The sequence below is a fragment of the Polypterus senegalus genome, chromosome 1 (genome assembly GCF_016835505.1).
Source record: "Polypterus senegalus isolate Bchr_013 chromosome 1, ASM1683550v1, whole genome shotgun sequence".
Taxonomy (NCBI): Eukaryota; Metazoa; Chordata; class Cladistia; order Polypteriformes; family Polypteridae; genus Polypterus; species Polypterus senegalus.
Genome location: NC_053154.1, coordinates 15,693,645 through 15,718,607, shown reverse-complemented (window position 1 = coordinate 15,718,607; position 24,963 = coordinate 15,693,645). Strand labels below are relative to the sequence as shown.

Here is a 24,963-nt window from a genome sequence, read left to right as displayed (position 1 = left end):
TGTTTGTAGGCTTCAAAGACATTCCAGGCTCACTGGCTAGACACAGGATGCATTACCAATACCAATTCTTTTATTCTTATGATCACATTTTTAGATATTCACATGTATTTACTAATACAATTAAATTTGGATATGATCCCTTATTACTATCTTATTATGTTATTTTATGGGATGTCTCCCATCTCTTAGGGTTTTGCTTTACATTATTAATTAGTCAGCTGACAGACACAGAAGCACAGACTGTTAAGACATATAAGGGCATCTGCCACCCCAGACTCTGAATAAGAATAATGAATCTTCAATTTTTCTTTCTCACTCTAAGTGGTTTACTTGGCTAAGGCAGAAGTTCTTTAAACAACGTTCAGCACACTGGAGAAAGCAACTGTTCACAAACAAACAGCTTTCACTCTTTGCAGTCATTTCAACACTCTTAGCAATTGCTTCCTTCTTCCATATCTTCACATTTTCTCATACTCACGTTCTCTTTTACAATTGCACTTCATTCACAGAGATCTCTATCACACATGCTATAAACTCACTTGAGGTTGTGCATTTTATTTTATTTATAAGGTTTCACTGTTCAACGCACTTAAACGCGTCTTTCCCTTCATGCTTATTTACTTCTCAAGACCATCAAACATCTTATTTCTTTACCTTCATGCTTAATCAAACAACTTCTCAGGACGCAAGCTGGCATTACTTTCATTAAATTAGGAGTACATCTTACCTCAGTTTCATATGGCACTAGTCTCCAGATCATGAAAACTCTGTGGTGAACTGATTCCGCGACAATCAAGGAAAAATATTTCCATGACGATCCGATTCAGCGACAACAAGGTGAATCCACCCATCGGGAAATCATGCAGCACAATTCCACAACAAGAAAGCATTCCCATAAAAAAGTTACACAGTCGCAAAGAATATCCTGACTAAACAAGGAAAACATACATGCTTGAACCTATCACCGGGCAAGTGTGCTAACCACTGCGCCACCATATTCTTTACCTTTATAGTTCCTAAAATACACAACCTTCATTCACGCACATCAGGCACATTCTGCTTATCGCAAGAACTTCTCTCCCATTATAACAGAGATTCCTGTTTCATATTTCCTATAGATTGGATCAATCAGGTCTACCTGCCGACTAACCGCGGCCGACTGAAAGCAGCACATCAGTACGTCGTAAATGAGCTGAAGGCACTTGACATCCCATTCCTCGATCGCCCAGCTGGATTCTTCATTTGGACAGATTTTCGAAAGGTACTTCTGGCATATTATATTATCATCGAGTTCAGGCTTCTCAAAGCTCACTTTGTAGTTTATAGATTCACATGAGAAATGCAGCCATCTCTCACCCAGAAAAACATTCAAAGAACATAAGAAAGTTGACAAATGAGAGGAGACCATTCAGTCTGTCAAGCTTGCTTGTTTAGCTAATAGCTTAGCTGTCCCAATATTTCCTCCAGGTTCTTTTAAAAGTTGTATAGGTTGTCAGCATCATCTGCATAACTCAGTACTTTGTTCAGAGGAGAACAAAAACTCCAGTCAGCAGCATCTGTGGGGAAAATTAACTTTTGGGGGGTCCTCAGTCAAAACAGAAAATCAAAGAAAAAGACAGATCGAGTCACAGTCCTGGAGTCCTTGGCCCACTAGCCACCCACTTCCTCCTGGTCATTCTATAAGCAGAGTCGGTGCTGGCCGTCCAGTCTTGACAAAAGAATCTTTTCATCTGATAATTTCAAGGCTCCCAGTATCTGAGAGGAGATGGCTGTAGGGTAGTGGTACCAATTGCCACATTAAGATGAAGAGAAGAAAAGCAGAATAGAGGTTTTTAAATATGGTATTATTTATATTTTTGTACAAATGACTAACAACAGAGATGCAGTCTGCACAGCTAAACAGCAGCTCTAGGCAGGGTAGATAGATAGATAGATATGAAAGGCACTATATGCCAGTTAGATAGATAGATAGATAGGAAAGGCATTATATGATAGATAGATAGATAGATAGATAGGAAAGGCATTATATGATAGATAGATAGATAGGAAAGACATTATATACTGTAGAAAGATAGATAGATAGATACATGTAGATAGATGTGAAAGGCACTGTATAATAGACAGATAGATACTTTATTAATCCCAAGAGGAAATTCCCATACTCCAGCAGCAGCATACTGATAAAAAACAATATTAAATTAAAGAGTGATATAAATGCAGGTAAAAACAGACAATAACTTTGTATAATATTAACGTTTACCCCACCTGGTGGAATTGAAGAGTCCCATACTGTGTGGTTTCCTCAGTCTGTCAGTGGAGCAGGATGATGACAGCAGTCTGTAGCTGAAGCTGCTCCTGTGTCTGGAGATGATCCTGTTCAGTGGATGCAGTGGATTCTCCATGAATGACAGGAGTCTGCTCAGCGCCCGTCGCTCTGCCACGGATGTCAAACTGTCCAGCTCTGTGCCTACAATAGAGCCTGCCTTCCTCACCAGTTTGTCCAGGTGTGAGGCGTCCTCCTTCTTTATGCTGCCTCCCCAGCACACCATCGCGTAGAAGAGGGCACTCGCCACAACCGTCTGATAGAACATCTGCAGCATCTTATTGCAGATGTTGAAGGACGCCAGTCTTCTAATGAAGTATAGTCGGCTCTGTCCTCTCTTGTACTGACCATCAGTATTAGCAGTCCAGTCCAATTTATCATCCAGCTGCACTCCCAGGTCTTTATAGGTCTTCACCCTCTGCACAGTCACCTCTGATGATCACGGGGTCCATGAGGGGCCTGGTCCTCCTAAAATACACCACCAGCTCCTTGGTTTTGCTGGTGTTCAGGTGTAAGTGGTTTGAGTCGCACCATTTAACAAAGTCCTTGATTAGGTTCCTATAATCCTCCTCCTGCCCACTCCTGATTAGGCCCACGATAGCAGTGTCGATAGCGAACTTTTGCACGTGGACAGAACTACGAGTTGTATTGGAAGTCCGATGTACAGTATGTTGGCTGAACAGGACCGGAGAAAGTACAGTCCCCTGCGGCACTCCTGTGCTACTGACCACAATGTCAGACCTGCAGTTCTCGAGACGCACATACTGAGATCTGTCTGTAAGATAGTCCACGATCCATGCCACCAGGTGTGAATCTACTCCCATCTTAGTCAGCTTGTCCCTAAGGAACTGAAGTCGTGATTCTTAACCCTGACTTAAAAGCTGAGACTGAAAGAATATTTCTTATAGAAGAAGAAAAACCATTGTCCAATATCTAAAAGCTCAACCTCCCACTGTTATTTTATGAATCCTTTATATCCTAAGTAGGTTGATATCTTGAAATCTTAATACTTGTTCAGGTTTGTAGGTAATGATAATTTCAGATAAATAAGCAGGGCCTTGGCCATTTAACCTTTTATATGTTAAAAGGTAGATTTTAAAATCTGCCTCAAAATTCACTGGGAGCCAGTGTAAGGAGTCACGGACAGGGGTTATGTGTTTGTGCTTTCTGGGTCTTGTAATGATTTTTGCAGCACAATTTTAAATTAACTAAAAGCTGCATAAATAAAGATTTGAAAAGCCAGTAAATAATGCATTGCATTAGTCAGTCCTGCTAGAAATAAATGCGAGAATTCATATCTCAGTATCCTACATATTTAGAAAATGTCTTTATTTTCCAACATTTTTAACATGTTGTGGTCCCTTGTGCCTCCTCCAGACCGCGAGGGGGCGTCCGTCCTGGTTATGTTTGGGGTCTCGGGTACAGGGCTTGGAAGCCCAGCCCTGTAGGGACCCATGGCCACCGCCAGGCGAGCCCCAATGCCGGAATATCCAGTGTGGGACCCGGTCGGGGCTGCAGCTTGGCCGGGATGCCCAGGAGAACCGGAGGAGGGCTTGTGCCTCCAGACCACGATGGGGCGTCCGCCCTGGTTATATTGGGGGCCTCGGGTAAAGGGCTTGGAAGCTCAGCCCTGTAGGGACCCGTGGCCACTGCCAGGCGGCACCCCGGTGCCTGAGGAACTCTGGAGCCCAGTACTTCCGCCACACCAGGAAGTGCTGGGGGGAAGAAGACAGGAGACACCCAGACGGCTTCTGGGTGCACAGCCGGCACTTCCGCCACACAGGGGTGTGTCCAAGGGGGAGTGCCGGGAAGCAGCTGGAGCCCATCCGGGTTCCTACTTAAGGGGCCGCCTCCCTCCAGTCATTGGCGGATGTCGAGTGGAAGAGGACGGAGCTAGAGTGAGGACTGGAGGCGGCCAGGAGAGAAAGGCACAGAGACTGTGAGGCCTGGACATTGGGGGAATCGGTGCTGGAGGCACTGGGGTTTGAGACTGCACGTAATTATTGTAAATAGATTGAAAATAAACAGTGTGTTGAGTGTAACAACAATGTCCGTCTGCCTGTGTCCGGGTCCCAGTCCACAATGTTTTAGAGAAAAGTCAAGCAAAATGATTACAATATGCAAGCTTTCAAGGCAACTCAGGCACCTTCTTCAAGCAAGCCTCGAAAACTTGCATATTGTAATCTTTTTAGTAAATAAAAGGTGTCATTTTGCTTGGCTTTTCTCCACATTCATAATGACTGACATGGTACAACATCCTAGTACTATTGACATGTTTTAGGTAGTGTTATAATTTGTGTTTTAAATGGCATGCTAGTGTCAAAGATAACACCTAAAGTGTGTGCTGATTCAGTAAAACTAATGGTGATTCCAACTGAGTTTAATAAAAAAATATAACAAAACTAGCTGATTATCCAGTGGCTTCGCTCACTGAGTGCAAGGGAAAAAAAATAAAATGTAGCATTTGTAAAATAAGTTATTAAGTAGTAAAACATTTTGGTAAAAGAATCTGAAGAACATATAAGAAGCGTATAAATTATTAAACAGTAAAACATTAACATTTAAGAAGTAAAGATACATTGAGTACTGCTGCAGTGGTTTCGGGTAAACTGCCTGCTTGACAACCTTGCACTACGTGCCTGTGATTTAAGAGAAAAATTATTCTGAGAAATGTGGACGCTGCCCTTCCGTGCTTAACGGGCAGAAGGTCCAAACAATTCCCAAGTCCAATACTTCACATGAAGAGGTCGGTACATCTTCTTAGATGTAAACCCTCCATCTTCTTAAAAGAATTAATCACAAAAGCAACATTGAATGTTGCAGGGTTTTAGTGACCTGAACTCACCTTAAGGAACAATAAGTAGCCGTGCACTGCAATTTACCAAGAGAGTCACGTTTCGATGGCACCGATTACACTCATTCGCAAAGATTTCCACTGTCCAAGGAGCCGACATGGCACTTGAAGTGTCACAAACGGTGCAAAAAGAGAGGACATTGCCCGAAACTGCAAAGCTCTCGACCCGGCGGAGCAGCCCAACATTCCACGCCTCCCAGCGTCCCACTTTGTTGTCGCGACCCCTCGCCGCTGAAGGCGGTCTCGTCTTCATATTGTTTATAGCTTGCCGCAGTTAAAAAGTAGAAAGACGCAAAGCTGTTTTCTTCATCTCTTCTACTATCAAGTACTGCCAAATAAAAAAAAGTTACAATGTGGCAGTTTCCGCGACAGTCACTTGGACAAAAAAATCAAACTTCTCTGTCAAAACGCGTCTGGTGGCGGACGGCTCAGCGCTGGAGTCCAGAGAGGAGGACTGGGAGAGGGTGATGCGGGGCGCACTTCTATGGGATAGATCGACGTGTTTGTGTTTACTTCTTTTCAATATCAGTAAAATAAATCTAACACAAATAATAACAATTCGTAAAGACGATATCAAAAGTGATTACTTCCTGTATTATAATATGTTCTGTGGTCATACGTAATTTCTGTTTCCCGTGGTCATACGAAATTTCTGTTTCAAACGCGAAAAAAAATTTATATATATATGCATATCAAATTCAATTGCTCAGTAGCAAATTCAGCCGCTCCGCCTTGTGAGACGGAGTGTTTCCTGTTCATGCACTGCTGAATGACTTGACATATGATACAAGTAACGTGAGATTTTGTCAAAGGATGTTATGTTATTTTTTGCTGTTGTCCAGCATCGCTCTCCATGAGAACATGAGATTAACTCCTTTAGGGCTAATTTTGTTTTTGTATCTTTTCTCCCAGGGCTGAATATTTTTCCAAAAGCTATCTTTTTTTAAAAAAAAAAGAACACAAAGCAATTGTTTAACATATCAAATCAACAAAAAAATATTTGCTTTTGACAAATGTTACTGTCTTGCATGTTGTATGAGCCTGCATACTATATGATTTTACATACATATTACACACATGCAAATACATACAGCAAAGTCCTGCCAAGTCTGATCTCACTCAAAGCAGCCAATTGGCATGCATTGCCACATTGCACTGCTTACCCAGAGGGGTACTGGGCGGTCCCGTGGCCTGGAACCCCTGCAGATTTTTTTTCTCCAGCCGTCTGGAGTTTTTTTCTGTTTTTTCTGTCCACCCTGGTCATCGGATCTTACTCCTTTTCTATGTTAACTAATGTTGTCTTATTTTAATTTCTTATTTTGTCTTTTATTTTTATTTTTTTCATTATGTAAAGCACTTTGAACTACTTTTTGTATGAAAATGTGCTATAGAAATAAATGTTGTTGTTGTTACAATACGTGTTGCACTGGTGTTTCCCTTTCAATTGTCTGTTGCTGCACTTTCTCACATATATCGTTAGTGTGTACTGTAGAAAGACAAGTCACCCGTTTGACATCGTGCCATGCCAATGCCACCAAGTTTTCCACCCGCATGAAAACCATATTGTCACCTCTTTTCATCTTCATCCTGTCTGGCTTCAACTATGAAGGCATGTATCTCTTGTTCACCCTCACTGTGCCACAAGCTCCAATTCCAATGCTCTGTAGCTCCATGAACAATTCTGGTGATGTATAAAAATTGTCCATGTACAAAACATGACCCAAATGTTCATAGAACTGAATCAGCTCCAGCACAACCTGACTTATCAAGGGGCAGCTCTGTCTTTGATAGAAATACATTCCTGTATATGTGATTACTTTCAGGCAGAAACCAGTGTTTGCTTCTGCCAGTACAAAATCCTTTATGCCATACTTTGTGGGCTTGTTTGGCATATATTGACAGAGAAAAAGGTGTCCCTTTTATTTTATCAAAGATTCATGCGTAGACAAATCACGGCCAGGCTGATAAAATCGTTTATGTGTTGGTTTCACAATGTCAAGCAGGGGCTGAACTTTATACACGGGATTATAGCCTGGCTCACCCCATGGGATTTGCTTCTGTTTATAACAGAAGTGAATAAAACTTTGCAGCAGCACATACCTATCACTGGCATAACCTGTCCAAAGCCACCAGGGTACAAAGCACATTTGGACCAGTGCTCCCTGAAGTTATATCACCAGTCCAGTCCCATCTCTATTTGTAATGCCGCAAAGCCCTTCATCTCGTCTTTTGTTGTGGGTTTCCACTTTGAAAAATGAGAATGCGATGCAAGCGCAGCCCGCGATTCAAAGAATTGCTCTGCATACCTGTTTGTCTCGTCTGACAGTAGCTGAAAAGCGGCATCAGGAGAAAGCAGCGTGAAGTAGTCCAGTGGCTGGTAATCTGTCGTGTCCAACAGCCAGCCATACTGTCTTGGGAAGTCCGATAGCCAGTTCAGCTCCCACGGATCAATGTCTGGGTATTCCTCCCACACGAACCTTGCCGTAGGTGCGTCGGCTGCACGGATGCAGCTGGGGCGGCATCGGCTGGTATCCGATCAGCTGATGCCAGTTCCTCACTTTCTTGCTCAATCTCCTGATCACTATCAACAAAATCAGATTCTGAAAAATCAGAGTCCGACTCTGCCATAATGCGCAAAACATCATCTGCTGAGTATTTTCTTTTCTGCACTCACTTCGCTCCCTCGTGAGACGTCGATGCCATCTTGCCTTTGTTTACATTTTTTTACATTTCGTAACTTACGCATACGCAAGGATTAGTTGCCGAGTTAATGAGTCTAACATTCCTCCAAGCAGAGAGAGAATGCCTGTGACGTAACAGTGAGTTTTGTCGCTATTAAGAGCTGATTGTCGCCCTCTACCCCTGAATGACGACTTTTGTCGATATGCGCCCTGCTTAGCTCTGCTCTTCGACTCCTTTTTTTTTTCCAGCCCTTTGCTGTGATTTTCATTCTTTGGCCATTTTTGCTCTGATTCTTTGTTTATTTCTTGACTCAGCTGTTGCTTATTGTTTTTCTTTTGGTTTTGATGATTTATTTTTTTGCTTTTAACTTTGTTATTTTGTTCTTCTTTGTGGTTTTAGTGCCAATATTGCTGCTTTGAAATTCAATATTTCTTTTAGGAATTTGTTGGCTTTGTTTGATATTTGAACTTTTTGGAGTTTTGTTGCTATTGTGGCAGTAGGGGGCGCTAGTGCTCCCTTGAACCCTCAGGTAGGACTCCAGACACCGGATACAAGTCCAAGACTTTTTATTGTTTAATAATAATGTGCACAAAGCAACCTCCACACTACTCATAAACTAACCCAACAACACCAACACTATTCTCTCCTCCTCGCCCAGACACTTCGCCCCTCTAACTCCCAGCTCAGCTCAGTGTCTGGACTGGCCCGTAGTCGTTTTATAGCCCCTGACCCGGAGGTGTTCCTGCCCAATTAAGTCCACAGTTCTTTATTACTTCCGGGTCAGGGTAAACAGGCCTTTTCTTCAACCCGGGAGCACGTTGTTCCTTCCTGTCACGTGACCGTGACGTACTCCCGGGTTATAGGGCACACAAGAGCCCACGAGCCCCCCTACAGCGACTCACGGTGGCCCCCAAGGTATCCAGCAGGGCTGTGTAAAAACAATACATAGTCCATGAGGCCCTGCTGGAACTCGGGGCACGATCCTGCTGTCGGGAGAGCTCCTCCTGGCGGCCTGGGGGTGAGGGCCGGAGCACGAAGCTGGCAGTCCTCCACACTATATTTCTTGTGCTTCTATAAAAGCCAAAGTCCTTCTGGGAACAAGTTACCATGTTATGTGTTCCTGCTGAAACAAGCCGTGTTTCGTACCTTGGATTAATAAAGAATAACCTACCCATCGATTACGCGCTGCATTTCTTATATCTATCCATAATGCAGTGCCTTTAATGTCTACTATCTATCCATAGTAATTTCATTTCTGAAACTATTTCAATTACAGTGCCATTCTCATCTCTCCATCATATAGTTACTTTCATTTTTATCTCATAATAGTAATTTCATGTCTTTCAGCCTTATCCGTCACATGGAAGCGTATGGGAATTTTGTTCTTTGTTTTCCCACAATGCATACTGACAGTTAGACTAGCTGATCGAGTCCTCCTTACCACTTCAGCGTTATCCCTGAGATAACTCCTCCACCTTTAGCCACACACTCCTTGTTATTCCCAGGATTAGAAGTGATAAGAAAATTTCGCTGAATTTGCTTCACATTGTGTTCGGCTACAATTAGGAAATCTTCATATATAATACGCTACCGTGGCTGCCTGTTTGTCTGTCCAGGATTTTAATTCATCTGTAGCTCAAAAACTGTTTGACCTATTGATCTGAAATTTGTTATACATATACTACGTGACGTCTACTATCCTCTATTGAAGTGATGATTGACCTCCAAGGTTATTTCTCTTTTTATTTTGATTTTATTTTATTTTAGAATCAACTCTCAGTGTGGCACATGCATATGGACGCCGTTCTCATCCGTACCACCTTCGCCATCACTTCCCCTACTTCATATCTTAAATCATACCTGAGGCAGATTGAAGATTTGAGTGCCAGCTTAAGTGAATAATTAAAGAAAACATACTAAGTAATTTCAACACAAACACTGACTTAATGAGTTTTAACGCAAAAAGATGGCGATGGAAGTAGAGAAGAAGCAGGCCTCTAGGGTAGAGAAAAGAACAGCTGCTCAAGAAGGAGCAAGCACATCAACCTCTGAGCAAACGAATGGTAAACATGCAGAGAAAGAAAGAGGATGAAAACTAGGGATGCTCAAGTCAAGTGTATTCACTGCATGGTATCGTGCAGTCTGCCGTTACTGGTACTGTATATTTTCGAATCTAATCCACACCCTTCTTACAGCTTCAGAGGGCTAAAAAAATCAGATGCGGATTAGAATCACATGCGGATTAGATTTGCGGTCGAGAGCTGTATGTGCCGTAAGAATGATGTATTTGTGCTATTAGCTATTACACCTCTTGGGGTAGGTCTTTCGGCTGAAAGGAAAGGAATTCAAAACAAAAGAGTCAGAAACCATAGGATGGAGAGGAGAGGAGATGGGAGATTGGCAGAGTCAAGCATGCGAACAGTAGTGCAACAGAAGTCCTCACACAGTCAACAGGAGTGCACTTGTGGCGTGAGCTGGCAAGGGGGCGGTTGAAGAAAAGGTACAGATTAGAACCGTGAACTAACTTTTTTTCATTTAAGAAATCGCAAAAAACTGAATTCAGATTAGATTCAGGTGCGGATTAGATTCGAAAATATACAGTACTCGTGAATTTCAGGGAACTCAGTCAATGGGGAGGGAGAAACAACTAGTTTTTAGTGGATTATAAAAGTACAAAGGTCTTTTAAGTGTCCATGAGGATTAGGGAAACATCTGCTGGACCAATTATTTTGTCCAATAATGTGACACGATCTGTGGAGCAGCACTGCACTACCGTGCTTCCTCGAGATAAATTTATACTATGAATTCACAGTTCTCCAAATCCTTTATCTTTTGAGGTCTAATCACTATAGCTAACTAACACCCACAGTTCCTGTGATTCATGGGATCAGCATTATATACTTGGGGACGGACTGTCCCTGTCACTACCTGATCTGTGCTACTTATTGAGGAGCAGAAGATGCTTAATCCAACAGTGAAGACACAACATACAATGAATCTACTGTATATAGAACAATGACTTATTTCTATACTATTCTCATTATGGCCAGCTAATGTACCTCTCACATGAAAATACTGCAAATCTGGCTGGAGTAGCAAATGGGTAGTGACATCATGCATTATACGCTGTGTGAACACTAGGGGGCTCCGAAAGCCCCAAACTCCAAACACAAGTAAAGACACACACTTAAAAGCTTAAATAAAGTGATGACTTACCTTAACTTATATATCATATGCAGGTTACAGAACACCTTATACAGAATACCTTATACAGGTTATAATCCTTCAAAACACCGACTTCTCGCCACAATAAATCCTCCTTCACTCCTCCAGGCAAGCTTTGTCCAACTCCTCCCGACTCATCTTTTTATTCCAGACCCAGGAATACTTAAGGTGTCAAGTGACTACAGCGTGGAAGTACTTTTGAATCAGGTGAAACCACTTTCTAAGTGTGTACCTTTCTTACAGCTCCCTCTGGTGAACCTCACACACCTCGACTAGGCCGCTCACCAAGACTACATTTACCCAGAGTTCCCTGCGAGAGTATGAATGGGGGCTCCACCTGAGGGAAGCTGTCACTTAGCGTAGTAGGGGATTAAATCGCCAACCCCAGAGAGACGATCCTTTCTTGTCTCTCCATTTCTTCCCAGTCAGGAAAGGTGCTGAAGGTAAACCCGACTGGGACGCCTGTCCATTGAAGTGTGGCCTCCTGTCCAGGTAAAGAACTCTCCTCCTTCTTGGGATGCCAGTCCATCTGTAAATTATTTATGCATGTGTGCAGCAGATTGAGCAGTGCCATAAGGTGTGAGGTGGACTACAATATGGATGTGTGGAAGTTTTGCACATCTGCGATGTGAACTGGGCAAGTAGCGTTGATCAGGCAGTAATATCCCTATCAAACATGGCCGCTACAACTCAGGGATGTAAAGTCGGCTTCAGAAAACATCATGGGTGCTGGAAAAAGTGCATCTAAGCCAATCACACAGCAAATTGTCAGTGAAGAATTTGGCAAAAAGGTCAGCGGTGAACCAGCAACTTTGCAGTGAAAAACACATTGGTGATCGACACAAGTCTCAGGTCTAGACTTGCACTTCAATAGCGGTGATTGTCTTAACACCCTTTTATTGTTCTCTTGATGCCCCTGTACTTGTGTATGAGACTTTGAAGTAAAGTGCCGAGCAGTGTCTTGCTCCATTCACGGTCCTATCTTGTATTTTAGTTTCTCAAAGAAGAAACACCCGAAGAGGAGATTGCTTTGTGGCGCCATTTTCTAAATAACAAGATTTTGCTCAGCTGTGGAAAAGCCTTTGACTGCTGCCAGCCAGGATGGTTCCGAGTTGTATTTGCGGACAAGACCTACCGTCTTCAGTTAGGTAAGAACGAGGCATGTCCACAGTTGAATACAACATATTAAAACAGGTTAAAAAATGTATGCTTAGAGTAACATAGCATCCATCTGGGGACCTTTGAATGATATGGAAAGTGATCTTTAATGCCGTTATTTAAGTTTATTTTAAGTGTCATATCAATACTGACTCCATGTTTTTTCACAGTACGCATAACACTGAGAGAGCGCCCTCTTCTATTCATTTCTAGATTAGTTAAGTGTTTATGATTTCCTTTCCTTCTTTACATTTGTGTCCTTTTATGATTACAAACTTACCAGGTACACATTCAAGTAGCGGGCGAACTGAGTTAATATGGCAGAGGTTTGTTTCACCCTCTAACACAATGGCCAGTTTCCACCCTCGTGTGACTCTTCCGGCCTTTCATTGACTTGTACTGTGGTTCTGTTTTGACCCTGGGAGTGCCTGTTAGATATGTGAAGGAGTAAAACAGAGTGGAACAACAAAGGTTTGCATATCTCTTCACTTCTTCACTTTCTGCACACTTTCCTGTGCTGTAGGTTTAATTCTGAATGAATACATTTGCCATTTTTGCCCATCAATTTGTAATGGCTGACCCCTTACCCAGACCGGCCACTACACTACCAAGACTGTTTCCTTGGATTAGCTTGAAGACTCTCGAGACAATAACAAGCCGTACTCCTCACAGGTTGTCCTATTTTTCCCCACACAATGAAATAACAAGCAAACAGTAGACAGATATGTAAAACTAAATACGGATATATTAGATAGATAGATAGATAGATAGATACTTTATTAATCCCAAGGTGAAATTCACATACTCCAGCAGCAGCATACTGATAAAAAACAATATTAAATTAAAGAGTGATAACAATGCAGGTATAACAGATAGACAATAACTTTGTATAATGTGAACGTTTATCCCCCGGGTGTAACTGAAGAGTCGCATAGTGTGGGGTCTCCTCAGTCTGTCAGTGGAGCAGGACGGTGACAGCAGTCTGTCACTGAAGCTGCTCCACTGTCTGTTCAGTGGATGCAGTGGATTCTCCATGATTGACAGGAGTCTGCTCAGCGCCCGTCGCTCTGCCACGGATGTCAAATTGTCCAGCTCCGTGCCTACAATAGAGCCTGCCTTCCTCACCAGTTTGTCCAGGCGTGAGGCGTCCCTTTTCTTTATGCTGCCTCCCCAGCACACCACCGCATGGAAGAGGGAACTTGCAACAACCATCTGATAGAAAATCTGCAGCATCTTATTGGAGATGTTGAAGGATGCCAGCCTTCTAATGAAGTATAGTCAGCTCTGTCCTCTCTTGCACAGAGCATCAGTATTGGCAGTCCAGTCTAATTTATCATCCAGCTGCACTCCCAGGTATTTATAGGTCTGCACCCTCTGCACAGTCACCTCTGATGATCACAAGGTCCATGTGGAGCCTTGGCCTCCTAAAATCCACCACCACCTCCTTGGTTTTGCTGGTGTTCAGGTGTAGGTGGTTTGAGTCACACCATTTAACAAAGTCCTTGATTAGGTTCCTATACTCCTCCGCCTGCCCACTCCTGATGCAGCCCATGATAGCAGTGTCGTTAGCGAACTTTTGCACGTGGTAAGACTCTGAGTTGTATTGGAAGTCTGGTGTATGTTGGCTGAAAAGGACCGGTGAAAGTCCAGTCCCCTGCGGTGCTCCTGTGTTGCAGACAACATTGTCATACCTGCAGTTCCCGAGACACACATACTGAGGTCTGTCTGTAAGATAGTCCATGATCCATGCTACCAGGTGTGAGTCTACTCCCATCTCTGTCAGCTTGTCCCTAAGGAGCAGAGGTTGGATGGTGTTGAAGGCACTAGAGAAGTCCAAAAACATAATTCTTACAGCACCACTGCCTCTGTCCAAGTGGGAGAGGGATCGGTATATAGATGTTATAGATGATGATGGCATCCTCCGCTTCCACCTTCTCCTGGTATGCGAACTGCAGAGGGTCGAGGGCATGGTGGACCTGTGGCCTCAGGTGGTGAAGCAGCAGCCGCTCCATGGTCTTCATCACATGTGACGTCAGAGCGACAGTGATAAATATTAATACACACGAAGACAGACGAATATTCAAAAATATATATATGCACACAAACCACCACTATCCCAATGACACCAGTGAATAATTATTAATTATATGAATACACAATATTTACAAAAACCCTACCTTGCCCCTAAATAATAAATGAATAAACACGAAACACAAACACAGATGAATGATAAACAGCAATTGAAATGAAAGTGATAAATGAGTCCAAAAGCTAATAAAGTCCGATAATAGTTGAATATTGGCTGATGTGATATTTTGCTTCCTCCCGACAATACAAAAAAACGTCCTAACCAGAAGTGTCCTCAGCAATGGTTGATATGTATCCAAACCCTGGTGTTTCTCGGTGCTGGCAGTCATGATAATGATACGGATCCTTAAGAAGAAAGTAATGGACTTGTACGATGAACAGAAATGAGATAAAATATGGAAGCGTAAATTATTCTTTTTCTTCTCTCTCTCTCTCTTCTCCTCCTTCTTTTGTCTTTTGCTCCTCTTGTTTAAATACAGAATGTCCCGGATGTAACTGGTGGATTCAACAGGTAATTTCCATCTTGGGGTTGCAGTCTCCCTTCATCATCCTTCCTCTTTTAACTGATGGGGACAGCAATTACTGATACACACATATAGTATGGCAAACGGGACAATGAAAACAAAATACACTCAGCACAGACAAACAATTGACACTTCAGAAAGGTTTCTCCTATGTAAGTCATCTCTCATTCATGTAAGAGTTCATACCCTTAATCCAGTACTTTGCAGAAGCTCCTTTGGCAGCAGTTCCAGCTTTGAGACTTCTTGGTTAAGTCTCTACAAGCTTTTGTGCACTCAGATTTGGGCAGTGTATTCCATTCTTCCTGGCAGTTCCTCTCCATCTCCGTTATATTGGATGGGAAGAGTCTGTAAACTGCCATCTTCGGGTCACTTCACAGATGTTCTTTGGGGTTTAAGTCTTAGCTTTGGCTGGGCCACTCATGGACGCTCAGGGACTTGTCCTGAAGCCACTCCATCGTTGTCTTGACTGTATGTATTGGCTCCTTGTTGAGCTGAAATGTGAACCGCCATCCCAGTCTAGGGTGGATGTGCACTCTGAAACAATTTTTCTTTGAGGACCTCTCTGCAGTTGGCTACATTCATACTTTTGTCAACTCAGACCGGTGTGCCTGTCCCTGCTGCTGAGAAGCAGCCCTATAAGCATGATGCTACTACCATCATGTTTCACCACAGGGATGTTATTAGTCAGATGATCAGCAGTTCCTGGTCTTCACCAAACATAGTGCTTGGAGTTCAATTCTTTGTCATCAGACCAGAGAATCTTTTATTTTCTTAGGCTCTCTAAATGCCATCATACAGTATCCCTTATACTAAGGAGTGGCTTCTTCTGTCAGGCCACTCTGCAAAAATGCCAGATTGACAGAGTGCTGCTGAGATGGTCGTCTTTCCTCAGCACTCTCTCAGAGTGATCATTGGGTTCTTTGTCACTTCCCAGACCAAGGCTCCTTCTTGCCCAGTCACTTGTTTTTGCCATGTTTTGTCTTGGTAGAGCTCTATATGACTCTGTTTTCCAATAGGGGGAGCTAGCTTCCTGGTTGAAATAAATTCTTTTACAATTGCTGCGTCTTAAGTAACCCGAAACTATATAAATATAATATTAAAGAGGTGATACCCCTCACTTAGTGATACGGCAGTAAGAAATCACATAAGAGAAAATATCTTAGCTTTCTTTAATGACGATTTACACGGCATTAAAGATGAAGGAAGCCATAGCAAGACTATTATCGAATTGGGATCTTTATACAGTCTACCATTTTCATTGCTGCGCTGGAAGGATTTTCAGGATCGGATGACGTGATCTCCCATCCGTCTGTTAGCTTCAAAGGGATGCCAGGCGATGTTCCAAGCCTTTATACTCTTTCTCCATGTGCAGGCCCTTACTTTGGTATATCATGCCATTCCAAACAAGGCAAAGAGAGAATTCAATGTCATGCACACAGAAATAGTACAATGCCCATTTTCATAGTTGTTCCTTTCTTATCTTCTAATGTTTGCCTAGCAGTTCTAAATGATGAGCCCCTGTGTGCTAAATCTGGCCTTGTGTTAGCTGTACATTTGAGTAGATTTATAAAATATTTTTTGTACAGAGCACAGTGACATTTTAAACTTATTTACTTATTACAATCTCTACTTTCCCCTTTTGTATTATTAATATGTAGCCTTTGTCAGAATGCCTCAAATCTCCCAGACTTACCACTGTTTCTAAGGTATTGTACAGTACTTTATAACTTCTCCCCACCTTCCCTTATACATTTATAACCTCAGGCAATTAGGTGTAGTAAAGGACAAGCAGGAGTTAAATAATGTGTTATTTTTTTTTTTTTATACTTTATTAATCCCGAAGGAAATTACTTGGTTTTTCGCATACCCCTTGGGGTCAGAGCGCAGGTTCAGTGATTGTACATCGCCCCTGGAGCAATTCAAGGTTAAGGGCCTTGCTCAAAGGCACAGCAGAGTAGCATCTCTTATGGCAGTAAAGGGGATTCGAACCGGTAACCTTCAGGATACCAGTGCAGATCCTTAGCCTCAGAGCCACCACTCCGCCCTTAAAATTCATAAATAATAACAATAAGCAAAATACATTTGAATATTGGCAACCATACAACCTGATAAATGCTGATGTGTAGTATCAGGCGGCACACAGACTTGTTAGTTACCAGTTAACTCCTCATTTTGTGGTCAGCTTTCCTTCAGAACAGGCCGCATGCCTGTCTCAAAATGGCTGCCGAGTTGTGCTTCTCAGTGTGGTCTTCTGTGTGGGATGCTTCTTCATGATGATGGTGTAAGAGAGAGAGGGAGGGGTAAAGCAAGCAAATTTATAGACTCCCGGTCCAAACCCTACAGCCAATAGGGTTTTGTGGTACTTAATGGCTTCTGATGTAAAACCTGTCAACTTTAGACCACAACGGTTTCACAGCTGCCCCCAAAATCATTTGTTGAGCTGATGCTTGCCAGCTGGGCAATGTGGCTTTCCTGTGGGGGTTGATTGAGAGAGTCCTGCAGAGAACTGCATGCCAAACTGGTTTTAGGCTCTTCGCCCAACCCTGTCATAAATTTACAAAGGCTCAGTCCTAAAGACTAGGGGGTATGGGGACGTGTGTACTTTGAAAAAGTAATGTAATATTAGTGCTTCATTGGTGAGAAGCTTCCAAAGTTACAAATAAAGACGTACAAAATATTTATCAACTTGTATACAACATTTCACACCCCAACACTGGAATGCCAACTCTGGTGGATCCAAATTTCTTCCATTTCACAGAAGCCACTGTGCCCTTGGAAACAGTCAAATGTTTAGAAATAGTTTTATCCCCTTGCCCTGATCTGTTCCTCGCCACAGAGAGTACCATTGATTTCATGCATTGGTTTTGGTCCTGACATGCAGTGTGAATGGTTGAACGTCATATACTCCGGTACACGTGTGCCTTTTTACGTCCAATCAGTTCAATCAAGCTCTTGACACAACTCAAAGAGAACTGAAACTAACAGGATGCATCCCACCACAAAGGGCCTGAATACGTCTATGAATGGGAGATTTCTGTATGTGATTTTTAATACATTTGCGAACCTTTCTGAAAACAATGTCTTTACTTTGTCGCTGTGAGTTATTGAGTGTAGATTGCTGGGCAAAAATGGCAAATGTATGTTATTAAAATTAAACCTACAGTACAATACAATATTGTGTTCAGAAAGTGAAGGTATCTGAATGCTTTATGAATCCACTGTATAGAAAGTCATTGCAACCACAAGGTGGTGTAACTGGTGTGGACTTCCAGAGGGCGCACCGTCACCCAAACGGTGACATAGATAGATGTGGAAGAAGGGGCCTGAGTTGCCTCGAAAGCTATCATATTGTAATCTTTTTAGTTAGCCAATAAAAGGGGTCATTTTGTTTGACCTTTAACTTATGAACAAAGCAAACTACTGAATTTTTGACCTGGATGAGTGTATAGTAATTGTCACTAATGGTGAAGGATAGTACTGCACTCTGTGGACCTGGTCACCATTTTTAATCATTTTGTGCTTCATGCGCTTGTGTCGCATATTATAACTGGGGAGCAGGGACAGTAGGCTCAGTCACAGGTCAGTCGGCAGCCTGCTGGAACTCAGAGTCTTTCAAATACACATCCCAGCCGTGACGTATCCGGGCGTCTCTGCTGAGGCATCAGTCGTCAGTTAGTGGTTTCTTTTTTCATCTTATTGTCTTATCTAACTCTGTGAGGTACTATAACATTATCAAAAATTGTACGATGTTTAAAAATAGGTTTCACATACTCTGCACACCCTTGGTTTAAACTATTTCTGTTGTGTGATTTAAAGTACATTAATTTTGCTTCACTGTTTTTTTGCTTTGCGCCCTCCCACACCATAACCTATCGTCTGTGGGGGAGGAGCGAAAACTTTGGATTCGTCCAAAATTTTGATCTCTGGTTTTTTGACGGGTTTCGACATTTTAGGGTCCCCGATACCGAAAACCTTGATATCTCGATGATGGATGTTTGCCTGTCTGTGTGTCACAGTTTCTTGAGCTAAAATGGCTGAACAGAAAAATCCAAAACTCGAAACTTAAACCTGTTATGAGATGACGATGTGCTGATTAGTTTTTGAGCCAAATTGTGCAAGAGGCTCTCTAGAGGAACCCTCAAATACCGGAATTCTGCAATTACTGATGAATTCTTCTCATCAATTGCTACTTTATGATCAGAAAGATCAGCATCAGAGCGGTAAATAGTTACAAAAATGATAGAGAATAATTTGAGTATCGTGGTTCCTAGTGCACAAAGCATACTGACGCTTACATCCAAATTTTTTTTATTTTGTCATATTCACCAAGATTGTCTGTGGTTTATCACCCATGTGTGGCAAGTGCTATTTATTTAATGAGATCAGATATTTTTTATTAATAATTTTTAAACATTTTGCGCTAAATAAAAAATAAAGCCCTATGCATTCTTGAGATTTCCATTAATGGACATTTATTAATGTAAGTTCTTACATAGAAAGTGTCTCCAGTGTGCATTCAGATCCCTTCAATTTTGTCACCTTTTGTTATATTGTAACCTTGCACTAAAATCATTTAAGTTTATTTTCTGCGAGAATGATGAAGTGAAAACAGGATTTTTTAAAAGTAAGGACTGAAATATTTATTCCATTGACACCGTTATTCAGACCGTTTACTGAGTAATTCATTGAAGCACCTTAGGCTGCCATTCCAGCCTGGAGTCTTCTTGGGTCTGATATGTTTTTCCATCGTTGTCTGCTGATTCCCTCAAGCTCGGTCAGGCTGGGTGAAGACCATTGGTGGACATCTACTTTCAGCTGTCTCCAGAGATGTTCTATTGGGTCTGCTAAAGCAACTGAAGGACATTCTAAGAGTTGATCCTAAGCCACTCCTGTGTTATGTTTGCTTGGTGCTTAGAGTCATTGTTTCTGATTCTGTTTCACCTTCGGCCCAGTGTGAGATCCACAGCAGGCTTTCATTAAGATATCTCTGCGGTTTGCCCTTTCCTGCTTTCCCTCATACCTGCCTATAGTCACAGCCCATTCTGTTGAAAAACAACCCTATAAAAGGGTGCTGCAGCCACTATGCTTCACCATTGGAATGGTAGGGCACAGATGATGAGAGGTGCCTGGCTTCCTCCAGACGTGACACCTAGAAATGAAGCTGAACAGTTCAGTCCTGTTTTTATCAGACTCTAGAATCTCGTTTCTCATAGTCTGAAGTCCTTTAGATGTTGTTTTGCAAACATCAAGCAAGCTTTCATGTGTCACCTTGGTCACTCTGACAGTTTCTCTCATCTCCACACAGGTTCTCTGGATCTCAGCCAGAGTGACCATTGGGTTCTTGGTCACCTCTCTTACCATGGCCCTTCTCCACTAATTGCTTAGTTTAGCTGGGCACTTAGCTCTAGGAAGAGTTATAGTTGTTCCAGACTTCTTCCTTTTAAGAGTTTTGGAGGCCACTGTGCTCTTTGGAACCTTCAATGCTGCTTTTGTATGGCCTCCCTAAGATCTGCAACTTGACACAATCCTGTCTCTAAGCTCTGCAGATGATTCCTTCCAACTCATGGCTTGGTTTCTGCTCAACTGTGAAACCTTCTACAGGCAGTTGTATAAACAGTCTCATCCATTGAATTGACCAAAGGTGGACTGCAAATAAAGTGTAGAAACATCGCAATGATGATGAACAGAATGGGGTCCACCTGAGACAAATTTCAAATGTCCTAGCAAAGAGTTGTGACTACTTGTGTCAGTGGGATATTTCAGTTTTTTACTTTCTCTTATACGATTTATAGGGAAAGTATTGTAATCATCCAAATTTTTGATTTCAAGATTTTGATGAATCTCGACGTTTAAGACTTGAGTTTAAGAGTCTGGAAATACCATTTTTTAGAATTATGTCTGTGTGTGTGTAAACACAATAACTTGAGCACACTTTCACTTAGGCCAACTAAATTTTGCATACAAGTATTAGGCACAAAACATAGATTTTTATCAACTTTTGAGCTATTTCCGCTAACCAGAAGTGGTACTTTTTCATTCACTCAGTTGCAATGTCTGATTTATTCAGCTTTACTTTTATAATAATTGTTTGATATGGTGGTCCAGATCTAATTATGCAATTTTCATTACGCTATAACTTATTAAGCTTATTACATAGAGAATTCACAAAAAATTCTTTTTGCTGCCGATAGATGGCAGCACCTGCCCTGCATTCCAAAATGGTGGAGAGACGGTTGTCAGTTTTTTTTTTAATTTCAATTGTTTTTTTTTTTTGTTTTTTTTTAACCCTGTTATAATAATAATAATATCATACGCCAACATTTTGTGCCGGCATTTAGCTTCATACTTACCGCCAATTGTGTGTTTTATTCATGTATCTTTAATAGACATGATGGTGTCAATTCCTTGTGACTGGTAGCACTGCTGTGAGTGACATCATGAATTCACCTTATTTAAGATGGCAGCACTATGTGGTTGTGTGGGCTGTGCTTAATTTTCTGAAGGAATTTTGTCAGGGCCCATGTGTATAGCTTAACTCTTTTAGGGCTAATTTTTTTTTTGTTTCTTATCTCCCAGGGCTGAATATTTTTCCAAAAACTAACATTTTTTAAAAAAGAATACAAAGCAATTGCTTTACATATCAAATCAACAACAAATATTTACTTTTGACAAATGTTCCTGTCTTGCATGTTGTATGAGCCTGCATACTCTATGATTTCACATACATATCACATACATTTTACACAGCAAAGTCTGATCTCGCTCAAAGCAGCCAATTTCAGTCATTGCCACATTGCACTGCTTACAATACGTGTTGCTTTGGTGCCTACTTTTCAATTGTCTGTTGCTGTACTTTCTCACATATATTGTTAGTGTGTACTGTAGAGAGACAAGTCACCCTTTTGCCATCGTGCCATTCCACTGCCACCAAGTTTTCTGCCTGCATGAAAACCGTATTGTCACCTCTTTTCATCTTCTGAAACTTTATGAACTTTATGCATGGCATTATAGCCTGGCTCACCCCATGGGATTTGCTTCTGTTTATTACAGAAGTGAATAAAACTTTGCAGCAGCACGTACCTATCACCATGCTGCATAACCTGTCCAAAGCCACCAGGGGACAAAGCACGTTTGGACCAATGCTCCCTGAAGTTATATCACCAGTTCTGTCCCATCTCTATTTGTAATACCACAGCACGCTTCATCTCGTCTTTAGTTGTGGGTTTACATTTTGAAAAACGAGAATTCGATGCAAACGCAGCCCGCGATTCAAAAAATTTCTCTGCCTACCTGTTTATCTCATCTGACGGTAGCTGAAAAGCAACATCAGGAGAGAGCAGCCTGAAGTACAGCAGCTGGTGATCTGTCGTGTCCAACAGCAAGCCATGCCGTCTTGTGAAGTCCGGTAGCCAGATCGGCTCTCAAAGGATCAATGTCTGTGTATTTATCCCACGCGAACCTTGCCGTAGATGCATCGGCTGCGCAAAGCGCTCAACTGGCAGCAGATCCGCTGGCGTGGCATCGGCTGGTGTTTGATCAGCTGATGCCGGCTTCTCACTCTATTGCTCGATCTCCTGATCACTGTCAATAAAATCCAATTCTGAAAAATCAGAGTCCGACTCAGCGATAATGCGCAAAACATTGTCTGCCGAGTGTTTTCTTTTCTGCACTCACTTCGCTCCCTTGTCACATGTCGATGCCATCTTGCCATTGTTTACATTTCGCAACTCACGCACACGCTAGGATTAGTTGCCGAGTCAACGAGTCTAGCATTCCTCCAAGCACAGAGGGAATGCCTGTGACGTGACAGTGAGATTTGTCGCCATTAACAGCTGATTATCGCCCTCTATCCCTGGATGTCGACTTTAGTCGACATGCGCCCTCAACCCCTCCTGTCGACAAAAGTCGACATCCGCCCTAAAAGAGTAAATTTCCGATTTCTTGACCTCAACTTTTTCTTTTCGTTTTGAATTTAACGAAAAATAGTTTGCTTACCCGTGTACCCATTAGTGTTGGATCGGTACTAAAATTTTGACTTTGGTAATGATACAAGCTTTTTCATCTCTGTACCAGTGCCTTAATAATACTGAACCAAATTATGGGTAACTCCAACTTCCCAACTGCTTTGATCAAACAGACAGCCACATTCTTCTAGCCTGGGGTCAAAGGTAACTGCCACACTATCCCCCTGATTCCTCCAGGGTCAGTCCAAGGCTCGCTGCCAGCCAAGCTCAAAGGCCATTAGGCCTCAGCAACAGGGAGAGACGTGTAATAAAGAGATTCTCACAGTGCTGGATCCGCAACCTCCTCTACAGTTTATGGCTTGTAGGAGAACATGTTCTTCTCAGGTCCCCCCTAAGAATTTTCAGTGAGCTGTTATTTGTGTATTATATTGAATTCCCCTTTGGAGTTTTGATCATGGTAATATACAAATACTGCTTTGAAGAAAGGGGTTTGGGGGGTGGTCCCCCTTGGGACTCAGAGCACAGGGTATGCTACAACAGAAAACTGTCAGGCCATCAATACTGAAGTTTGCATAATGATGGTATAGTACGTTTTTCAAAATTAGGTATTTTGGTAGTTTTGTAGTGTTGGTGTGCCACACAACACTAATACTGACTCTTGTCTGCTATAATGAGTCTGGTTCCGTCTGTTCCCATTGGTTTCTGTCATTTCTTGGCAGAATAGATTATGACATCTTTTTCCATACAAAATTCTCAAATTGTCTTTTGATTTTTCTTTACCCATTTAGGAATGCAGAGGCTTCGGAAAGCCTTGGAGGAATTGAGGAAAAACGATCTAACCAAAGATCTAAAGAAGAAGAATAATCAGACAGAAGACCCAAAGAGAAGCAGGCAGAGCGACGGTAGACTGAAGTCAGGCACGTCCGAGGACAGGAGTTGGCTGAGCCCGCCGGAGGACACAAAACAAACTGTACTTGCCAGCTTTGACCACATACTCGGTAGCGGTGTAGACGACATCATGCAGGTGTCCTGCCAATCCCAGCCAACATCATCAGGATTAGACAATCTGATTGAAATTCTGAAGCAGCAAATGCGCTCTTCAGATTGGCTCCAAAAGAACACACCGGAATTGTTTGCCCAGGAAAACCCGGAAGTGTTTGACGTGTATGTTAAACTACGGGAAAAGCCAAAAGATGAAGATTTAGAAGCGAAAGGTGTGCCATAACAGCAAACATTTTTATTACCTGTACCAGCATCATTTAATTGTTTATCTATAATGGACCTCATTTTTATTCCTTTAAGAAACACTAATATGACAATTTTATATCATTTTATTAAAAGATTATAGTTTTCAGTGTCTTCAACTGGAATGAACAGCAGCAATAAATCAAGAAGCGGAACAAACCAAATTCTGTCGTAAAACAAAATTCCTTAAAATGCGAGCAAGCAAATGTTGCATTTTAGTGAGCTCTCATTTCAAATGTTAAGCGAATATCAATAAATTTCATTTATTTCTGTTTTACTTTTAACTGGAGGTAATTTTATCTGAGGTGGCGTGCCAGAGGGTTCTGCTTCTTTGGAGCTACAGAGTCCTGAGCTTGGTGTTTGCATGTTCTTCTTGTGTCCATGTCGCTCTGTCCCTTAAACCCTACAAAAAAGTAGCCCACCACCGACAATAGTATGACAACATGAGCGAGCAAGTGGATTGTTTGTTTAACCCACAAGTTACAACAGGTGCTGAAAGCGGTCCCCGTTCATGGCTATGCACCTTTGGGCCCGTCGGCTTTTCCACGGTGATGCTGCGGATAGCGTTCGTGATGTTTTCTTTGAGTTCATCCAGGGTATGTGGATTGTTAGTGTACACTTTCTGTTTTAAATTTTCCCCACAGATATAAATCGCATGTGGACAAGTCCGGGGAGTCACGTGAGGTGTGGCATGTTGCCCCATCTTGTTGGAAAAAGCAGTACATTATTTTCTTCTGGTGTTAGTTGGTCATAAAATTGCTCAAAGATGTCCAAGTGATCACAGTTGATTTGAAGAAAATTGGTGCCCACTATTCGTGTTCCTAAACACCGCGCACCAAACGCCAATTTTCTGGTCGTGATCTGGTGTTCCATGAGTCAATTGGGGAGTGTGGCACCGGT

General features: G+C 42.2%; 1 protein-coding gene across 1 annotated transcript in view; it reads left to right on the top strand.

Annotated features, from left to right (window-relative positions):
* Nucleotides 1-24,347, top strand: part of LOC120523160 (1-aminocyclopropane-1-carboxylate synthase-like protein 1) — a 101,097-nt gene extending 76,750 nt beyond the window's left edge. The window contains exons 14-16 of the mRNA XM_039744185.1: nt 1,119-1,261; nt 12,079-12,232; nt 23,607-24,347. Of these exons, the coding sequence (XP_039600119.1) occupies nt 1,119-1,261; nt 12,079-12,232; nt 23,607-24,043 (734 nt within the window). The 3' untranslated portion in view covers nt 24,044-24,347. The remainder of the gene's footprint in view (nt 1-1,118; nt 1,262-12,078; nt 12,233-23,606) is intronic.
* Nucleotides 24,348-24,963: the final 616 nt, after the last annotated feature.